Here is a 21,138-nt window from a genome sequence, read left to right on the forward strand (position 1 = left end):
AAGCAAATATCAGCAACGGTACTTACTTTTTGGCATTATTTTCGTAGTTTTAGTCACTTTATGAAAAAGAAAATCATGAGAACAATTAATCATCAGTGTAGGTAAATCAATTTAATCAAGGCATACTGTAGATAGTTGTTATGGTGCTTCAAGATAAACATTTGTTGGTAGGTACTTAGTCAAAGTCTCTAGACATACATAACTTGACAAGTAAATTGCATGACACAAGTACTTCTCAGTACCGATTGTTTGCGAATTTATTTCATATAGAATCAGTTTTCATATTATAGTGTTGATATTTTTCACACTTCAAATTGTGTACTATTTTTGTTTTAGCATTTAGATATGATGGTTGTGGTTATTTCTGGCTGGAATTCAATTAATTTAAAAACTGAATGAGTATTGTCACAATATAGTTTATCACAATTTTTATTTTAGTCGGAAAATATGTGTATATATTTAAACTAAAGAAAAACCATAATCAATCATCAGCGTCTTTACATCAAAAGAAAAACCAAACACATAGGAGGTCAAATCATCACAAAGTCAAGTGATAGTTAGACATATTTGCATCTTATGAACCTCCAAAATGTTGGTGGAGTTTGTGAAGCTCAGTCTATGAACATCCTTAGTACTGTTTTGTGAACTAGTTTGTTTGTGATCATTCTTTTCTTTTTTTTTATCTCATTGTTGATTCCTCTCGAGAGTGTTGGAAATCCGCATGATGAATTCCGCACGTATTTCTATTGTTTTACGTGGTTTATTAATTTTCCAAAGAAAACAGTTCCAATTAAATTAGAGTTGAAAGAATATTTTTATTTCTTATTTGAAAGGTTACAATGATATATGTTAAAGTAACTTTTGTCGTTTTTTGATGTTGATGTTTTTCTAATTCAACTATTTCAAAAAGAAGGGACAAACGTTTAAAAAAAACAGTATTGGTATTGAACTTGACCAAGACATGGAGCTATCGGTCTATAGTTTCTAACCCTCTGCTTCATTCTGTTATGATGCAAAGTGGTGTCTTTGGCAATCATATAACATATTGTTTTTTCTAATATAAATGATTGTAATTTGGAGTTACAATAACATCTTGACTTTAGATAATTAACACATTTACATCTATATACCTTTTGGCTCAACTGTCTTAACTTTTTTAACTGAAATATAAAAGATTTTTATAATCAAATACAATAAAATCATAATCAATTATCATCATGTTTATTATTTATTAGGAGAAATAAAACTCATCTGATAACAAAAGAGTAAAAAAAACCATTTATACAATACAGATATAAGAAGATGTGGTATGAGTGGTAATGAGACAACTCTCCATCAAGGTCAAAATCCATTAAAGTAAACCAATAAAGGTCAAAGTACGATCTTCAACATGGAGCCTTGGTTCACACAGAAAACAGCAAGCTATAAAGGGCTTGACAATTTCAAAGAATGTTTTATGAATTCAAGAATGCGGTACAGTATTAAAGTAAATCTGCATGAATAGTATTTACCTTTAGGCATAATTTTCGTAGTTTTCGTTACTAAAAAATAAAAAAAACAATACATTAGAGTCTTCAACAATAAATGCCGATAAAAAAAATCATATTTGTTAACAATTCAGACATATTTGAACATGTTAACCTCAACATTTTGGTGGAGTTCGTGTAGTTCAGTCTATAAGCATTCTAAGAAGGGTTTTGCAAATTCTGTCTTTTGTGATTGATCAGTTGTAAATTTTCTTCGACTTATGAGTGCTGAATATCCCGAAGGTATCATCCGCCTCTTTCTTAATTGCAGTTTGAAAAGATCGAAAGATATACAGCTCAATTTCTATTTTATTTAGAAAGAATGAATTTAATATACAGTAGTGACTTTAGAAGATAGCAGTGCCAAAATGTTTGTTTATTTTGTTAATTTTTTTTTTAGAACAACTATTCATGTAACCTTGTGAATAATTAATGAATAATGATGACTTCGTATTTAAACTTAAATATGTTTACATTATTTTCTCTCTATTTCTGATAACTGTACTTTGTATTATAGCAGTAAATGTGTATATTCAATTTACATAGGGTTATTTCATTTTTCCTTTTACTGGAAGTAACGGTTATTATTCTGAAAGTTAAGTCCAAGGAAATCGTTTTCTTTATGGACTGTTTTGAATTATATTTGTGAAAGTTTTTCGACTTATGATAAATGTTAAAGTATCTTTTGTGAAATTGATGTAGAACGTAGCTTTATTTATAAATTTAAATAAGAGAAATTACTCCATACGATCTTTTTTCGAACCGACAATGCGGACCTTTTTGCAATAATATGGTTTGGATGACAAAGTTTCCTTATTTGGTCATACGTTTTAACCTTATTCCGAATTTCATGCGCGCGATAAAAAAACAAAAACGTAAGATTAATAGTATTTTACTTCAGTTCTAGCTTGTTCCGATCGCCGGTTAGCAGTCAATGAGTACTGACTGTCTGATTAGATCTGAAGGTACAGTTTCTCTAATACAGAAGGTTTAAAGTTCTGAATACTCAATAGAGCATTTAATTATTTATAGCATTTTCTCCAAAGGAATCTAATTATTCCAGTTTCCAGTTTTCAACAGAGTCAGAATTTATAATAGAATTCTTGTCTTTTGAATTTTCTAAGCTTTGAGAATAAAGTTAAAGATTACCTTTAACTTTTAAGTGTGCTCGTAGTTGTCTAAAGTGTCCGTTTGTTAGTCGATTTACTAAGAAGAGGGTTACAAAAATGATTCATTTATTTGCGTAGTACTTTTAGTTACCATCATTTTGGAAAGTTTCCGACGGAACTCTATGTGTTTCATTTTTGTCGAATTTTGGGAAATCTTAAGTATGATTGATACATGTTCGTCTTATCTAGACAGAAAATTGTTGATTGTTGATTTAAGAACATACACAAATGTATATCACTGTTAACTTATATTGCAATTGTCGTTAGTATAATATGACAGTATCATTTAATAAAAGTTGTTACATTTGATGTAGTTTTGTGTTTCAATTCAGACCAACACCATAAATTCAAATACGATACTTTATTGAAATATCTATAAAAAATACAAGTAACCTGTCATACACACAGAAAGACATAATTTTGCAAACGAAAGGGAAAACAAACAAATATGAAAATAAACAATATTACTATTCAAAGAGAGGACATGGAGCTGTATATAAAATCTAACCCTCTACGTCATATGGTGTATGATAGCGATTTGTCTCATTTCCATTTGTATCAATTATCTTTATTTTCATTATAACTGTAGTATCAATAAAACCATGAGTTCAGAACATTTACATGCATGCAAATATGTTTACCTTTTGGGGACACTGTCTTAGTTTTCACTACTGAAATATAAAATCAAATACATTTTTTAAACTAGATTCACTAACTATCATGATTATGGTCATGTTTGTTAGATTTGTCTCAGTCGTTTCAGAGAGAAGGTTTTTAAAAAGAATTTTAAAATTTAAGAAAAACTATGAATAATTTACTGGAAAAGGCGCTAACTCTTTATGTGGTCAATTAACAATTCTAGGCATGTTGATTTGTTAGTTGATTTTACTTTGCTAAACATTATTGATATGTTTATTTCTTTCTATTAATGATATTCGACATAGTAACCTAAAACTACAAAATTAAAAATTCAGGGTCAGCAACCCAACAACGGGTTGTATTTTTCGATATGAAGTGTATGGTTTGGTACACCCAAAATTCCAGTTGGGTCTGATCAATTGATTTCACCCCTACTCCTTTCCCCTTTCATGGTGGAAAGGAATGGAAAATTTAATGTTGATAGGAACAATGAAATCAATAATACATTATCCTGTAAGTAAACATCATAATTGTTTTTACCTTTAGGCTTAATTTTCGTAATTTTCGTCACTAAAATATAAAACGTAATTCATTAATGTCTAAATCCATTTATAATGCGTTTACGTGAAAATAGCTCATCAAATAAACTCATCATAGATACAAGGCATAATTTCTTAATTGTATCATCGCTTCAAGATAAAAATTTGAAAGAAGGTTTTATGTCAAAGTCACCATCGTCATCAAAAGCAAAATCTTTCGTAAGTACCTATTGGTAGGCTATTGTTTCATGCAAGAGCAGTTTTCAAATATTATTATTATAGAGATAAGAAGATGGATAAATCCAACAGATATAAGCATGAAAACAAAAACTTCTTAACATTATTTATAAAAAAATACTTAGGACGATGAAATTATCACAAAAATATTATAATTCATTAAGACATATTTGCTTTTTCCAACAATTTTTATTTTGTTGGTTTTTGTGTTTTTATTCTATAAGTATTTTAAGAACCGTTTTGTTAAATTTGTCTTTTTATGGTCGTTTTGATTATTTGCTCGACATTAAGTAATTTTATAGACTAATGAGAGTTTGAATCTCAGTATTCAAACAGATAATGCACATGTATTTACCTTTTGGTTTGACAATCTTAACTTTCTTCACTAAAATACAAACAAAACACATTATAAGACATTTTTACATATGGTCAGTTAAGAAGAGGGTACCAAAGCAACTCATTAAATCACCTGTGCATTATTACTTCAAGATAAAGGTTTGATAGAAGGTTTTATGTCAAAATCACCGTCGCCATATATAGCTTGGCAAGCACATGTAGGCATCAGTACCGATTGGTAGACTATTGTTTGATGTAAATAGTAATTAAAGGTACCAGGGTTGTAGTTTAATACGCCAGACGCACGTTTCGTCTTCTCATTAGACTCATCAGTGACGCTCAGATCAATTTAGTGTTAAAGCCAAACAAGCACGTAGTTGAAAAGCATTGAGTAAGACCAGTTTTCAAATATTATCATTATAGATAGAAGAATATGTACTGGACTATTCTTTTTCAAACATATAAAAGCATATATGTAACCTACAGTAAAATCAGAAAAAAAACCAAAAACCTCCTTACATCATTAAAAAAAATAGGACGATGAAAATTTCACACATATTTGCTTTTTAGAACAATTACATTTTGTTGGGGTTCGTGATAATTGTTATATTAGTTTTCCTAGTACTGTTTTCTCAACTCTGTCGTTTTATGGTAGTTTGATAATTTGCTCGGCGTTAGATATTTTTTTATACACGGCATGCTAAAATCCAAAACAAATCATTTCAGTTTTGTTTGTTATTGAAAGAATTTGTTTTTTTTAAAATGAAGTGAAATGTTATAGATTGAAGGTAACCATTTCGTATATCCGTGCACTGTAGTTCATTTTTGATAAGACAACACATTTTGTACATCTGTAGTTATTTTCAATTTAGCTATTGCAATAAAGGGCAAAGGATAAAATATAATAAAAATACCGCGATTAAACAACATGTAGTAACAATAACAGCATGTCTTCTAACAGATAATATGCACATGTGTTTACCGTTTGGTTCAACTTTCTTAATTTTCTTCACTGAAATATAAAACGAAACACAATATAAGACATTTTTAAATATGGTCAGTTAATAAGAGTGTACCAAAGCATCTCGTTACATCGCCTTTGTTTATGTTGCACATCTATCTGCGATATCACCGTCATTTCTACATTGCAACCGAGTAACACAACATCAAATAAAACTCCATTAATACCTTAATAGAAAGGATACTTTCTATCTTTCAACAAGAAATCGTTTATGTTGAATGTGAGTATAAAAAATCCTTTGAATGTCCAGGTGATCCAGATGACTCAACAAAATATTTGAGTGGAGGTACCCTTCTTACATTAAACGTATTATGTACAAGTGTACATTTGAAAATTAAACATAACTTACAGTTATGTGTTAATAAATGACTAAGGAACTTGAAGAGCAGAGCAGCATTAGTTTAGAGATAAACATTCACAAATCAAACTGTTTCATAAAAATGTGAAAAGATAAATGCAGACTTACATAAAGAATGTTTTTTTTCCAAAAAAAAAGTATGGGTCACTGCGCCATTTTTCAAGATACAAGTCGTTCCATGCTGCCCAAATTTGTATAAATTGTTTATGAAAAAAATCAATTTTGTTCATAAAAAAAAGTCTATAAGACAGAAATTTTAAATAAAATATGAGAAGATAGGTTTTATATATTTTAAGAAAATAAACAGAAAAAAATGGTGTCAACGAACTTGTTTTCTTGCTACAAGTAAAAATATAAATAAACAGTGTAACTAATAAATTGCAAATCTGTCTCAAAATTGGCAGATTTTGGCAAAGAACAAGACCGATTATGTACTGTGATTGAACAATTCAAGTTGGCGGTGTACCCCTGAACTACCTTAAGACAAATAACAAATAAAAAAACTTTTAAAGGAGGCATTATTTTAACAATCTAGTATACAATTAGTCAACATCGACAACTATATTTACCTGATGGCTTGATTTTGGTAATTTTCGTCACTGAAATATAACACATTGACCATAAACGTGATTTTTCATATTTGTACGTATAAGATATTAACTTTAAAAACTCAGTTGTTCACAACTTCAGGACCGACACATGATTTTAAGTAGATTTCAGAATTTATGTTAAAAGAAGTTTTAAATATGTGACATCCTCTACACGCTGTAATGAATTCATTAAGATGTTGAAAATTTTAATAAATGTAGTGAACATCCCTAATTCAACATCATAATGATATGCATATTGTCACAACAAATTGAAAAATGTAGACTGTCGAGAGTAAATGTATATTAATATGTTTACCTTTTGGCTCTACTTTCTTTACCTTCGTAACTGAAATATAACATACAATCATCAAATGTGAATTATTTATTATTGTTTGTATAGGATTTGATGAAATCATAAAAATGTTGATGAATCTACTATATGCAGTTAACGTCCCTAATTCAACATTTAAATGATATGCATATTGTCACACAAAATTATATAATATTGAATTTATATAGGTAGTAACTGTATATAAATAATGTTTACCTTTTGGCGCTACTTTCTTAACCTTTGTAACTGAAAAATTAAACATATTTAACAAATGTGATTTGTTTTTTGTGCTTTGTATTGGATAATATTTTAAATCAACTCATTATTTATCAATGACAAAAGAAAAGAAAACAAGCAAATGAAGATGATGTATAAAACATGAATTTGCCGAAGGACCATCAATGATAAAACTAACCACTTAATTTTTTATAATTTACTAGGATATTATATAGTTATATTGTAACTTTCCTTCTATGCATTTGCAACTCCATATTGCCACAAAAACATCAAATATGATGACATTTTCTCTCTTCATTTATGAAATATTTATAACACGATATAATATTTGTGAGGTAAATTTCGTAAACACAAGATTGCAGTTCTTATAATTTACTATTTCACGATATATCTATGTTGTACTATGCCATCTATGTATTTCGACCTGCACTTTGCAAAAATACAAAGAACTAACCAAGAACTTAGAACAAACAATCATAAAAAATTACTCCTCATTTTAATTGAAATCACTAAAACAGGTATATAGTTTCATACTGCCAACACTGAAAAATATATTTACCTTTTGGCGAAATTTTGGTAATTTTCTTCACTGAAATAAAACACATAATCAATAAACGTGATTGTTTTGTATAATACGTATAGGATATTAACTGAAAACAACTCGTTAGTTCACAACTTCAGGACCGACACATGATTTAAAGTAGGCTACATGATATATATCAATATATTTTTTTTTATATGTAGCACCCTTACCACGCTGTAATGGATTCATTAAGATGTTGATGAGTTTAATGCAGTTAACATACCTAATTCAACATTATAATGATATGTATATTGTCACAACAAATGGAATAATATACTAGACTGTAGATAGTAAATGTATATTAATATGTTTACCTTTTGGTTCTACTTTCTTTACCTTTGTCACTGAAAAATAAAATATAATCATCAAATGTGAATTATTTATTATAGTTTGTATAGGATTTGATGAAATCATAAAAATGTTGATGAATCAAATATATGCAGTTAACGTCCCTTATTCAATATTAAAATGATATGCATATTGTAACACAAAATTATATAATATTGAATGTATATAGATAGTAACTGTTTATAAATAATGTTTACCTTTTGGCGCTACTTTCTTAACCTTTGTAACTGAAAAATTAAACATATTTAACACAGTGATTTGTTTTTTGTGCTTTGTATTGGATAATATTTTAAATCAACTCATTATTTATCAATGACAAAAGAAAAGAAAACAATCAAATGAAGATGATGTATAAAACATGAATTTGCCGAAAGACCATCAATGATAAAACTAACCACTTTGTTTTTCAGAATTCACTAGGATATTATTTAGGGCTGTTCCAGAAAATACTATGTCCCCCCCAGGGAAGGCAATTTTTTTAAATAGTATGTGGGTGGTTGTATTTGAAATACCAAAATGCAAAGGGAGTGCTGTTCTAATTAAATTTTATTTCTGTGGGTGGTGGGGGTTAAAAAAAAAGTGCCGTCCCTGGGGGGGGGGGGGGGGGGGGGGGGGGGACATAGTATTTTCTGGAACAGCCCTTAGTTATGTTGTAACTTTTCTTCTATGCATTTTCAACTCCATATCGCCAAAAAAACACAATTTGATGACATTTTCTCTCTTCTTTTATGAAATATTTATAACACGATTTAATATTTGTAGGTAAATTTCGTATGTACACCAGATTGCAGTTCTTATAAATTTACTATGTAACGATATATCTATGTTGTACTATGCCATATATGTATTTCGACCTGCACTTTGCAAAAATACAAAGAACTAAACAAGAACAAAAACTATAAAAAATTACTCCTCGTTTTAATTGAAATCACTATAACAGGTATATAGTTTCATACTGCCATCACTGAAAGATATATTTACCTTTTGGCGAAATTTTGGTAATTTTCTTCACTGAAATATAATAAATAATCAATAAACGTGATTGTTTTGTATAATACGTATAGGATATTAACTGAATTCACAACTTCAGGACCGACACATGATTTTTAGTAGGCTACAGGATATGTATCAATATATTTTTTTTTATATGTAGCACCTTTACCACGCTGTAATGGATTCATTAAGATGTTGATGAATTTAATGCAGTTAACATACCTAATTAAACATTATAATAATATGTTTATTGTAACAACAAATGGAATAATATAGACTGTAGATAGTAAATATATATTGATATGTTTACCTTTTGGCTCTACTTTCTTTACCTTCGTAACTGAAAAAAAAATATAATCAACAACTGTGAATTATGAATATTTATTAAAGTTTGTATAGGATAATATTTCAAATCAACTTTCTTTCACAAATCAAATTCAGGACCAACACATTTGTAGTTTTTAATACATGCACGCTATAAGACTTATGTTAATGAAAAATACTTAGTTTGCGATATGCAATTCATTTAAAAACAAGAGTGTGTCCATAGAACACGAACGCGTCACTCGCACTAACATTTACTGTGTTCAGTGGACCGTGAAATTGTGGTCAAAACTATCATTTGGCATTCACATTAGAAAGATCATATCATAAGAAACATGTGTACTAAGTTGGAAGTTGATTGAACGTTCATAGCAATCTTGTTTTGTTACTATAGAAACGATGTCCCTGTTCGTAGGTTTAATGTCAATGTCCACGTGCTTTCATTAGCTTGCAAATCAGTCAATCTTGATATGTCGAACCATATTGTATATCTCTGTTTTATCAATTTAATACAAAAGAAAAGAAAGCGATATTGCTGAAAGACTTCTGATAACACTACCCACTTAAGTTTTTTAGTATTTACTATGATATGATCTAGTTTTGTTGTAACTTTTCTTCTATGCATTTCGACCGACACATTGTAAAAAAAACTAGGTTTAATGACATTTTTTCTCTTATCAATAAATTTAAAATTTTGATAACACAGTTATTATCACTTTTGGGTATTGTTTTTGCATTTAGACCCTTAAATTAGCATTTAGACCCTTAAATTAGCATTTAGACCCTTCACTTAGCATTTAGACCCTTAACTTAGCAAAACAATAAAGAACTAAATAATCGTCTAAGACAAAAACAAATAAAAATACTTTTGAAGAAGGCGTTTATATTTCAACAATATTGTATTCAATTAGTCAACATTAACAACTATACTTACCTTTTGGCATGATTTTGGTGATTTTCTTCACTGAAATATAACAAATAGTCAATAAACGGGATTTTTTTATGGTATGTATAGGATATTAACTCAAAACAACTCGTTAGTTCACATGTCCAGGACGGGCACATGATTTTAAGTAGCTTTCAGGATCTATGTCAAAAGAAGTTTTAGATATGTAGCATGCTCTACACGCTGTAATGAATTCATTAAGATGTTGATAAATTTAATAAATTCAGTTAACCTCTCTAATTCAACATCATAATGATATGCATATTGTCACAACAAATTGAATAATATAGACTGTAGATAGTAACTGTATATTTATATGTTTACCTTTTGGTTCTACTTTCTTTACCTTCGTAACTGAAAAATGAAATATAATAACAAAAAAATGTGAATTATTTATTATAGTTTGTATAGGATAATATTTTAAATCAACATTCTTTCAAAAATCAAATTCAGGACCGACACATTTGTAATGTTTCATAGGCTATAAGACTTACGTTAATGAAAACTTCTACGTTTGCGATATGCAATTAATTTAAAAACAAGAATGTGTCCATTGCACATGAATGCCCCACTCGCACTATCATTTTCTATGTTCAGTTTACCTTGAAATTGTGGTCAAAACTTTAATTTGGCATTCAAAGATCATATCATTGGGAACATGTATAATAAGTTTGAAGTGGATTGGACTTTACGCGTTCTGGATCGAATTGTTTTTTGCTTCAGGATCGATGCCCCTGTTCGTTGGTTTCAAACTCAATGCCCATTGCAATCAGTTGATCCTGATATGTTAAACCATATTGTATATCTCTGATTTATCAATTACAAAAGAAAAGAAAACGATCAAATGAACAGGATTTGCAGAAAGACTTCTTATGTTGAAACTAACCACTTAGTTTTAAAGAATTTACTATGTCAGATATTATATAGTTAAATCTCTTTAAATCTATGCATTTCAACCTTAACATTGTAAAAAAATCTAATTATAATGACATTTTTCCTCTTATTGATAAATTTGATATTTCAATAACAAGATTTTTATCATCGATGCTATTTTTTATGTATATAGACCTTCACTAAGCAGAATTTAAAATTAAAGAACTAACAAATAATTTATGACAAAAACAAATTAAAAAAACTTTTAAAGAAGGCATTATTTCAACAATATCGTATCAAATTAGTCAACATCAAAAACTATATTTACCTTTCGGCATAATTTTGGTAATTTTCTTCACTGAAATATAACACATAGTCAATAAACGTGATTTTTTTTTATATGGTACGTATAGGATATTATCTTAAACCAACTCGTCAGTTCACAATTTCAGGACCGAACAATGATTTTTAGTACGATCCAGGATCAATGTCAAAAGAAGTTTAAATATAAAGCATCCTCTACACGCTGTAAAGAATTTATTAAGATATTGAAAAATTTAATAAATGCAGTTAACATTCCTAATTCAACATCATAATGATATGCATATTGTCAAAACAAATTGAAAAATATAGACTGCAGATAGTAAATGTAAAATATGTTTACCTTTTGGCTCTACTTTCTTTATCTTCGTAACTAAAAAATAAAATATAATCAACAAATGTGAATTATTTATTATAGTTTGTATAGGATAATATTATTAATTCGAATATTTTAACAACTTTGATTCGTTTAGTGATAGTCACATGTTAAACTATATTTTCGAAGGTAGAGAGGAAACGGCGGATAGCAAAAACGCATATTGCACAGAGCATATTGCACGGTTTTTTTTTTTGAATATTTAAAAACCGATTTAATTTGTGACGTCATGTAAGGAATTTCAGAATATCGTTAAACGTTTTAAAACAAATGATATCTGTGATCGATTATTTGACAAAAAAATCTGCAAATACATAAGATGTCAAACAAACAAAAAAATGAAAAAAAATAACAACTAATATATCTTGTTATTGTCAAATAATGAGGATTTGAAGAAAGACTTCTAATGTTGAAACTAACCACTTAGTTTTGAAGAATTTACTATGATATTACATAGTTAAATATATTTAAATCTATGTATTTCGACCATCATTTTGTAAAACAAGAATGTGTCTCCAGTACATGGATACCTCATCCGCACTGTCATTTTCTATGTTCAGTGGACCGTGAAAATGGGAGAAATTCTCTACTTTGGCATTGAAATTATAAAGATCATAGGGAACGTTTGTACTAAGTTTCAAGTTAACTGGATTTCAACTTCATTAAAAAGTACCTCGACCAAAAACTTTAACCTGAAGCAGGACAGACGGACGAAAGGACGAACAGACGGAGGCACAGACCAGAAAACATAATGCCCATAAATGGGGCGTAAAAATCTATATTTAATGACATTTTCCCTCTGATTGATAAATTTGATAATTCAATTATAAGATTATTATCATTGAGGTTATGTTCTATGTTTTTAGACCTTCTCTTAGCAAAAAAAAGAAATAACTAATCACTAAGACAAAAACAAATACAAAATACTTTTAAAGAAGGCATTATTTCAACAAAGATGTATCCAATTAGTAAACATCGACAACTATATTTACCTTTTGGCTTAATTTTGGTAATTTTCGTCACTGAAATATAACATTCCATAAACTTAATTTGTCTTAAGGTTAACTTAATGTAAACCCTATGGTTAAAATGGCCGTATTTTCACCTCATAATTTACTTAGAGTACAGACACACCTGCACATCTTTTAAAAAAATTCAGGAATAGCATGCCCTAGATAAAATAATTTCAAATATGTTTTATGTTTTAGAAAAATAGAAACTTACCAGGATTTTTCCGTGCACTTTTTTTCATTTCTCCAGAAGGTGCCAAAATAACCTAAGTTGGGACACAGGTTTGAGAACTTCCCCACAGGTAATAATTGAAGTGAGCAGTATTGATTGACATGGACATTAGATGGACAACAGATACATGACAATAATTGGTTATATAAACTGTGTACCTGAGTGGACCATATCAAGATAAACTCAACTGTTTGTTAATCTTATCATCTTCTGCAGGGAAGAAAAATGTGTACGGCAAAATCCAGTTAAGTTATGAATTTTCTAAATCTTACAATGCATTTGAATTTTATTTATCTAGGGCATGATATGTCTTAAAACGTTTCAAGATGCACAGGTTTGTCTGACTTCATAGTAAATTTTGAGGTGAAAATACGGCCATTTTAGCCATAGGGTCCACATGAACCTTAAACGGTACGTTAGAAATAATCAATCAAAACAACTAGTTAGTTCAAAACTTCAGGACCGACACATGATTTCATGATATATGGCAATAGTAATATATTGCATCCTCTACACGCTGTAATGAATTCATTAAGAAGTTGATAAATCTAATAAATGCAGTGAACATCCCTAATTCAACATTATAGTGGTATGCATATTGTCCCAACAAATTGATTTATATAGACTGTAGATAGTAAATGTATATTAATTGTGTTTACCTTTTGGTGCTACTTTCTTTACGTTTGTAACTGAAACATAAAAAATATTCAATTAATGTGAATTGTTTTTTTATGATTTGTATTTGAAAATATTTTGAAGCAACTAATTATTTCACCAATTCAGGACCGACCCATTTTTGGTTTTTAGTAGGTTACACGACTTACGTTAATGGAAACTGTTACGTTTCCGATATGCTATTTATTTTAAAACAAAAACAAAAACAAAACAAATTCTGTATAATTTCGTTAAACAAACAAGTTATGTAGCAAAATATTTTTGTTACTTCAGGATTGATGTCATTGTTCGTATGTTTGAAGTCGATGTCCACGTGCCTTTACTAACTTGATAATCAATCGATCTAGATATGTTAAACCCAATTACATCTCTGACTTTTTAAAATTACGTACGTTGATTACTGTTCAATCAATTTACTACGTTACGATATATCTAAGTTGTACTATGTCCTCTATATATTTCGACCTCCACTTTGCAAAACTAGAGGCTCTAAAGAGCCTGTGTCGCTCACCTTGGTCTACTTGAATATCAAACAAAGGACGCAGATGGATTCATGACAAAATTGTGTTTTGATGATGGTGATGTGTTTGTACATTGACCACTGAACATTCTTGCTGCTTACAATTATCTCTATCTATAATAAACTTTGCTCAGTAGTTTCAGTGGAAAATTGTTAAAAATTGACTGTAAAGGACATAACTCCTTAGAGGGTCAATTGACCATTTCGGTCATGTTGACTTATTTGTGAATCTTACTTTGCTGAACATAATTGCTGTTTATCTATATCTATAATAGTATTTAAGACAACAACCAAAAACAGCAAAATTTCCTTAAAATTTCCAATTCAGGGGCAGCAACCCAACAACGGGTTGTCCGATTCATCTTAAAATTTCAGAGAAGATAGATTTTGACCTGATAAACAATTTTACTCTTGTGTCAGATTTGCTCTAAATGCTTTGGTTTTTGAGTTATAAGCCAAAAACTGCATTTTACCCCTATATTCTATTTTTAGCCATGGCGGCCATCTTGTTTGGTTGGCCGAGTCACCGTTCACCATTTTTTAAACTAGATACCCCAATGATGATTGTGGCCAAGTTTGGTTTAATTTGGCCCAGTAGTTTCAGAGGAGAAGATTTTTGTAAAAGTTAACGACGCCGGACGCCAAGTGATGGGAAAATCTCACATGGCCATTTGGGCCAGGTGAGCTAAAAAAACAAAGAACTAGCCGAGAACTTAGAACAAAAACCATTGAAATTTACTCCTCACTTTTATTGAAAGCACTATATCAATTATAGTTTGCATACTGACATATTTTTTTCAAATTTCGTAACTGAAATAAGATACGGAGTAGATATTATATTTACCTTTTGGCATTACTTTATTGATTTTCTTTTCTGAAGTATTAAATGACAGGCATTAGAACAAATGTTTTCAACTTTGATTAATTAGTCAACAATAATCGATTTGTTAAAGTGTCCACTAGGGGACCTAGGCCACTGTTAGAAGGCTGTAAATTACACTATATTTCAGTCTCTTTTTTTTTTACTTTGCAACAATATTCTTTTGAATTGATTTAATTGCTCATCATAGATACTAGGATATAAATTAACTTATTTGACACGGTCTTAATCCTGCATAACATACAAAATATTCTACATTATATTTTTAACTTATTTTCATGAAGAATCATAATGAAGGTTTACCTCTCACCACGCCTCTACACCTCACCCCCCCCCCCCCCCCTAAAATATGATTTCTTGCAAAATTATGCTAGAAAGTTTAGTGATTATTTTGATTTACTCGTTAGTATGGATCAGGGGGAAAACTAATGAAATAGCTTGCATACATCATGATGAAAAAGAACAGTCATCTAAAATTGTCCACAAAATAAAGACATTAATTGTGTAGAATAAAAAAAAATGACCCGGCATAGCAACAATTGATGTTGAATATGCAATCAGCCAAAAAATCCTTTCATTGACCAAAGTTTTAAATTTAAAAGTGTAGATTTATTTTGGCCAATACAAACATTTATGTCATTAATATTATAGGTTTTTTTTCTGATTTTCGATTAAAGTAAACACTTCAAACTATATGAAATTGAGCGATATTTTGATTTTTTTAAAGACATTATGCAAGCAAACAAACTTTAACCATCTGAACATAGAAAAGGTATATGAAATAATTGTAGTTTAAAAGACAAATTATAATTTGGCATTATTGGTTGTAAATGTATGAAAAAAGCAGTGAATATATGCATTTTATTACTTTTTTTGGGAAAATCCATACACGAAATTTCTCTTGTTTTGTTTTTTTTTAAATTTCTGTTGAAGTGTATGTCTATTGGAAAAATTGACACCGTCATTCATAAGACATATTAAATCTGCTGTAAATTAAACACTGTTTGTATGTTATATGGTCATATGCCTAACCATATAACTCAATAGCAGGTATTAATTCCAGGTATTTGAATATAGTAGAAAGAAAAAAAGTTATACGAGATGGGTCATTAGCTTATAAGTTCCTCAGATTGAATTGTTTTGCAACTTTGCCAAAAACAGAATTTTTTACCATGTTTTTTTTTAACAAATATAATAACAAGTATGTGTATAAACGAGTTATTTTTTAAGCTACATGTTGGGCAAGATTCACTTCAGGAGAGTATATTTATTTATGAATAAAAGGAAATCTATAAAATATGATTATGAAATTAAATATTAAACGACATGTTAACTTCATGCTTTTGAAAAAAAAAAAAAAAAATTAAATGTTGTCACCATACATGCTTTTTTGATTCTTGTAAATCAAAGTCTTTAACCCATTGCTTTATACTAGGTATTTCCCCCTTTTGAATTATTTTCTTTTAAATACCTACCTTTTGACATGTTTTTCCTTATCTTCTTCACTGAAAATTACCCCCAGAAAGTTATTAAAAATGTTTGGCGATCAAAATTGATATTCACTTCAAGGTGTATGATACCTCATGGCATCACCTGCCAAATGTCGTTTGATGCCCGGCAGCTATGTGACAGCTTAAGTTATCATGAAAATTGATGAAAACACCACTCCCAATTAGAATATCAGATCATATGAAATATACTATTCGTCCAGTGATATACATGTATAATTACATGTCCAGGAGTACCTCGGAAATTGACGTGCTTTTGTCTTAATCATAGCACTATTATACCTAGGTAGATTGTTACCAAAAATTATTGCATACAAGAATACATCAAAGGTGTGCTGATGTGGTAAATGCATTAATAGTGTCCGAGTCACATTTGAGGTAAGTCCTTTTATGTTATTGATAAATGAAAAACAAATAACTTGTTAATGCACCTCATTTTGTACTGAATGGTAGAGAGTTTTTGTAACTTCCAATGGGAAATGTCTTACGCGTAGCTTAACCCATTCTCAGTCGTGGTTAATATAGATTTTGACGTTTTTCCTGCAATTCTACGGATCTCTAAAATCTTATATGATGCCAGGGGCCATTACAAAATGTACGGGTAAGCTTTGATTAACACTAAGAAGAATGAAATATATAACGTGGTTTCATAAATTCGAAATGTAGCAAGCAATGACTTTTTTTTACTTTAAATAGGTCCTATTATAGTTTAGATAAGGATTGGTCTGACTGTTGTTGTAATTTGACAATGTCAATTATTGATAATTACGTATCTCGTTTTGTGTAAAGTTAGCAAGATCAGACTTAAATAAACTCATCATAGATACCAGGATTGAAATTTTGTATTTGCACCAGACGTGCATTTCGTTTACAAAAGACTTATCAGTTGCACTCGAGTCTAAAAAGTTTAAAAGGCCAAATAAAGAAGTTCAAGGGCATTGAAACCATGCATTCCTAAATCGCATGTCAAATAAAACGAATGTAAGATTCGATTTGAACCGAATATATTTTACTCTTTAACTAAGACCTTTTCTCATTGTTGATCCTTTTAGTGAGAATGGTAGACGTTTGTTGAACAAAAATCACTTGCATTTTTGGCCGCTTGACTTTTTTATTTTTTATTTTTCTTTTTTCCTAAAACAATGAAATAAAAAATCTCTTTTGGACAAATAAAAAGTGCATAGCCCTCCAAAGAAAACAAGTCAGGTGTAAGGAGTAATTGAACTTACAACACCGCAGACAAAAACATGTTCCGTGAGTTATTTACATTCATTTAGTCAAAAAGATTTGATTTTATTAGCATTCTGTTAAAACATTTGAAATACGTTTAAATTAACATATTAAAGGTCAGTTTGCCTTTGTTTTGTTGCAGTTCGGTGTTTCCGATTTTCCGTGGTTTTCCTCTCATAGTTGGTGTGTTTCCATCGGATTTAGTTTATAACCATTTTTTTTGTTTTTTATTACTAGTAATCGATTTATGACTTTGGCAGTGGTAAATTTATATTGCCTTTATTTACACTTATCACATGTAACAACATTTGAATATACGTTTTACACTAATCCCTATCAATGTCGACCGTTTTCGACACTTTCATAAAAAAATTTTTTAAGTAGGAGCAGGTTGAAGAGAAAAACCATTAAATTTCTACAAGAGATTACAGATGAGAAATGGATCAATATAAGAACACTATTATAACCATGTGTCGTAATTTTCCTTTCCATAATCAAATGATGGTCACTCATTTCAGGCAATATAGGTGATGATGATAGAAAACAGACAGAATTAGTTTTCTCGTTTGAATTGTTTTACATTGTCTTATCGGGGCCTTTTAAAGCTGACTATGCGGTATGTGCTTTGCTCATTGTTGAAGGCCGTACGGTGACCTACAGTTTTTAATGTCTATGTCATTTTGGTCTTTTGTGGATAGTTGTCTCATTGGCAATCATACCACATCTTCTTTTTTATAGATTTGTATTATACGTTGAAGGATGTGTCAGATGAAACGTATATCAAACAAACAAAAAAATAAACAAAATGATGTATCAACTATCTACGACTGCTTATCTTAGAAAAAAGTTATATATTGTTAAAAAATCTGATAAAGTAATATCATCACTTGACTGACTTGTACATACCAAATATTTCCATTGAAGTCTATATCATACCAGAGAACAAACGCAAAATGCGGAAAAAATACTCACATTTACCATTTATGGTATGTCGTAAATAACATCATCATTAACTCAATATTCCTGAATTCCATATATCTCGTATCGTAACAAATATAACATACATTGTTTAACAACAGACGGCAATACATTGTACATATTGTTATAAAAAAAATATATACTTTTTGTATTAGAAATAAAACAAACAAAACTTTGAAAATATCCTTACCTTTTTCAATTATTTTCTTTTGGTTCTTAACTGAAAATAAAAGAAAATGTGTGAATTTAAATTCAATGGTAATTGAATTTCTTACTTAAACACAGTTCATACTACAAATTGTATTAATTAAAAGTACGAGCTATTGCAAGGATGACGACGAATAATTGTCCTACTAAACCACAATCATATACCATTCACGGCATTTTACTAGAATGTGACTTACTGTTTATCGAATGAAAGGTTATCGTCACGTGTGTCCTTACATAAGCATCATGTACGGTACAGCATATTGGACAGGATCTGGTATCACTGCAAATTTTTGGTGGAGTTTGTGCTAGTCAGTTATTGGCTTTAGTTGGTATGTTTTTGTGATTTGTATTAAAACTGTTGTTTGTATTCTGATCGATTAATTTTCTTCGGTTGTTTGGTATGTCGTTGTCAGTTTGTTTTCGACTTATCAGTTTGAATGCAATATATTTTTTCTTTAATATTTAATTTGCTAATTGCCATTTTTATAGTATTAAAACTTTCAACTAGATTTCTGTGTACAATAAAATATGTCGATATTTTACTGGTTCTCTCTTTCAAATAAATATCGTAGTCTCCGATGAACTAAAATAATGCATCTTTATCGATATTTCCTTCAAAAATTTAGAAAAGATTCCGCGTGAAACAACACAAAAACTAAAGTTGTTCGTATAGCGGGAGAAATACTCCACCTTGCTATGAATTTTAGTATTGAGGCATTGTCGCTTTGTGATTTTTAGTTTTTAGATTTTTATTTTATAAAGTCATCACCGTGTATCATCGTACAGCGGATATAGGTACAAACAAAGCGGGCATAATCGATTGTGAACTGACACGGCAACGTAAATCTTTGTTTTGTTTTACCAACATTCAGTGTACATTTCTCAACATCTGAAATTCCTATTCCAAAATAATTTTTGCATCGATTTTTCACTATTTATAAGAAAAGTTTTATATTCTAATCAGAACAATAAACTTGCAAATGCGCAAATAGTTGTGAATGTCAACACCAACTTTCAATTTCGATACAACTGTCGAGAAATTTACATGTTTTACTTGAAAGAAAGCTAATACAGGGCAGAAGTAACAGTTACCAATCATTAACCTACCTGTGCTTACTTATTCCTTAAAACTTTTTGGGTAATAAAAGAGTAAGAAAATTTTGTTTTTGTGTACGATGTACAGCAACTTAACTATGAACCGTACAGAAGGATTTATGTGGTCAGCTAAACACCGTACACAATGCTTCTTTTCGGAATAATATCGAAAAAAAACATATGCATAAAAGATTTCAATGCCAATTATTGATACAACTATACTTATTACACACGCACATTGGCCTTCTATCAGAAAAAGAGTTGCAATGAATAAAGAATTATATCGGATGAGACGAGTGCCAACTTCTTTGACAAGTATTTGCACATGCTTTTAGTAATCGTTCTTTATTTGGGAAAATAATGAGACATCCCTAATTATCAACCTACGACCTAATCATTTCTTAAAACAACAAGTATGTTAAGATTGAGGTACACATTGATATTATGTGAACAAAACAAAGGTTTTCGTTGCCGTATGAGGTAAAAATCGATCACGCCCGCTTGGTTAGTACCTATACCCGCTGTACTGATATTACACGGTGGTCATTGCTTCTGTGTAAGATGGAATACATGGTTTCAATCGGAATGAATTATACTGACCCAGGAACACAGTATGTGGTATGTATAATGTGATTTAAGAAATTAAAGTTCAAGTTAAAGGTTTAAATGAATTTTGGAAATTAAAGGTCAAAGTTAAAGTTTAATGATGCTTCTGCAAATAAAGGTTTTTCAATCTAAGAACAAAAGAACAAAAGGTGTGCACACAACACAAAACAGATAATGTGTCACTATCATAGTGTCAACCCGTTAAATTAAAGTCAAGAGTGACCGGACTTTGAAGAAAAGATGGCGGGATTATGGCTACAACTTGAAAATAAATCATGATACCGTCAATAAAAGTTCCCAAGGGTTAGCTACAATTTTACCAATTTTATTTTTTTCATAAAACGCAAAACCATTATTGAATAACTAAATATGAAAATTGATGTGTTCTATTCATCATTTATGAACTATAAACACACAATTTTGTAATATGCATGAACAACATCGTTG

At 29.8% G+C, this 21,138-nt stretch overlaps 1 protein-coding gene and 1 long non-coding RNA gene across 2 annotated transcripts in view; both read right to left on the reverse strand.

Moving 5' to 3' along the window:
* Nucleotides 1-21: 21 nt before the first annotated feature.
* Nucleotides 22-3,368, reverse strand: LOC134721774 (uncharacterized). Its single transcript, XR_010107924.1, has 4 exons — nucleotides 3,337-3,368; nucleotides 1,512-1,541; nucleotides 1,131-1,160; nucleotides 22-56 (listed from the first exon to the last, which is right to left on the reverse strand). It is a non-coding gene; the product is annotated as an uncharacterized LOC134721774 (long non-coding RNA).
* A 381-nt stretch (nucleotides 3,369-3,749) lies between these two features.
* The window catches only part of LOC134722970 (myosin-7-like), a 51,131-nt gene continuing 33,742 nt past the window's right edge, over nucleotides 3,750-21,138 (reverse strand). The window contains exons 17-36 of the mRNA XM_063586603.1: nucleotides 18,971-19,000; nucleotides 16,540-16,569; nucleotides 15,029-15,058; nucleotides 13,649-13,678; nucleotides 12,740-12,769; nucleotides 11,715-11,744; nucleotides 11,379-11,408; nucleotides 10,502-10,531; nucleotides 10,166-10,195; nucleotides 9,218-9,247; nucleotides 8,896-8,925; nucleotides 8,112-8,141; nucleotides 7,881-7,910; nucleotides 7,543-7,572; nucleotides 6,963-6,992; nucleotides 6,732-6,761; nucleotides 6,395-6,424; nucleotides 5,429-5,458; nucleotides 4,466-4,495; nucleotides 3,750-3,904 (exon numbers count right to left, since the gene is read on the reverse strand). Of these exons, the coding sequence (XP_063442673.1) occupies nucleotides 3,750-3,904; nucleotides 4,466-4,495; nucleotides 5,429-5,458; nucleotides 6,395-6,424; nucleotides 6,732-6,761; nucleotides 6,963-6,992; nucleotides 7,543-7,572; nucleotides 7,881-7,910; nucleotides 8,112-8,141; nucleotides 8,896-8,925; nucleotides 9,218-9,247; nucleotides 10,166-10,195; nucleotides 10,502-10,531; nucleotides 11,379-11,408; nucleotides 11,715-11,744; nucleotides 12,740-12,769; nucleotides 13,649-13,678; nucleotides 15,029-15,058; nucleotides 16,540-16,569; nucleotides 18,971-19,000 (725 nt within the window). The remainder of the gene's footprint in view (nucleotides 3,905-4,465; nucleotides 4,496-5,428; nucleotides 5,459-6,394; nucleotides 6,425-6,731; nucleotides 6,762-6,962; nucleotides 6,993-7,542; nucleotides 7,573-7,880; nucleotides 7,911-8,111; nucleotides 8,142-8,895; nucleotides 8,926-9,217; nucleotides 9,248-10,165; nucleotides 10,196-10,501; nucleotides 10,532-11,378; nucleotides 11,409-11,714; nucleotides 11,745-12,739; nucleotides 12,770-13,648; nucleotides 13,679-15,028; nucleotides 15,059-16,539; nucleotides 16,570-18,970; nucleotides 19,001-21,138) is intronic.

Source organism: Mytilus trossulus, chromosome 6 (genome assembly GCF_036588685.1).
Source record: "Mytilus trossulus isolate FHL-02 chromosome 6, PNRI_Mtr1.1.1.hap1, whole genome shotgun sequence".
NCBI classification, from domain to species: domain Eukaryota; kingdom Metazoa; phylum Mollusca; class Bivalvia; order Mytilida; family Mytilidae; genus Mytilus; species Mytilus trossulus.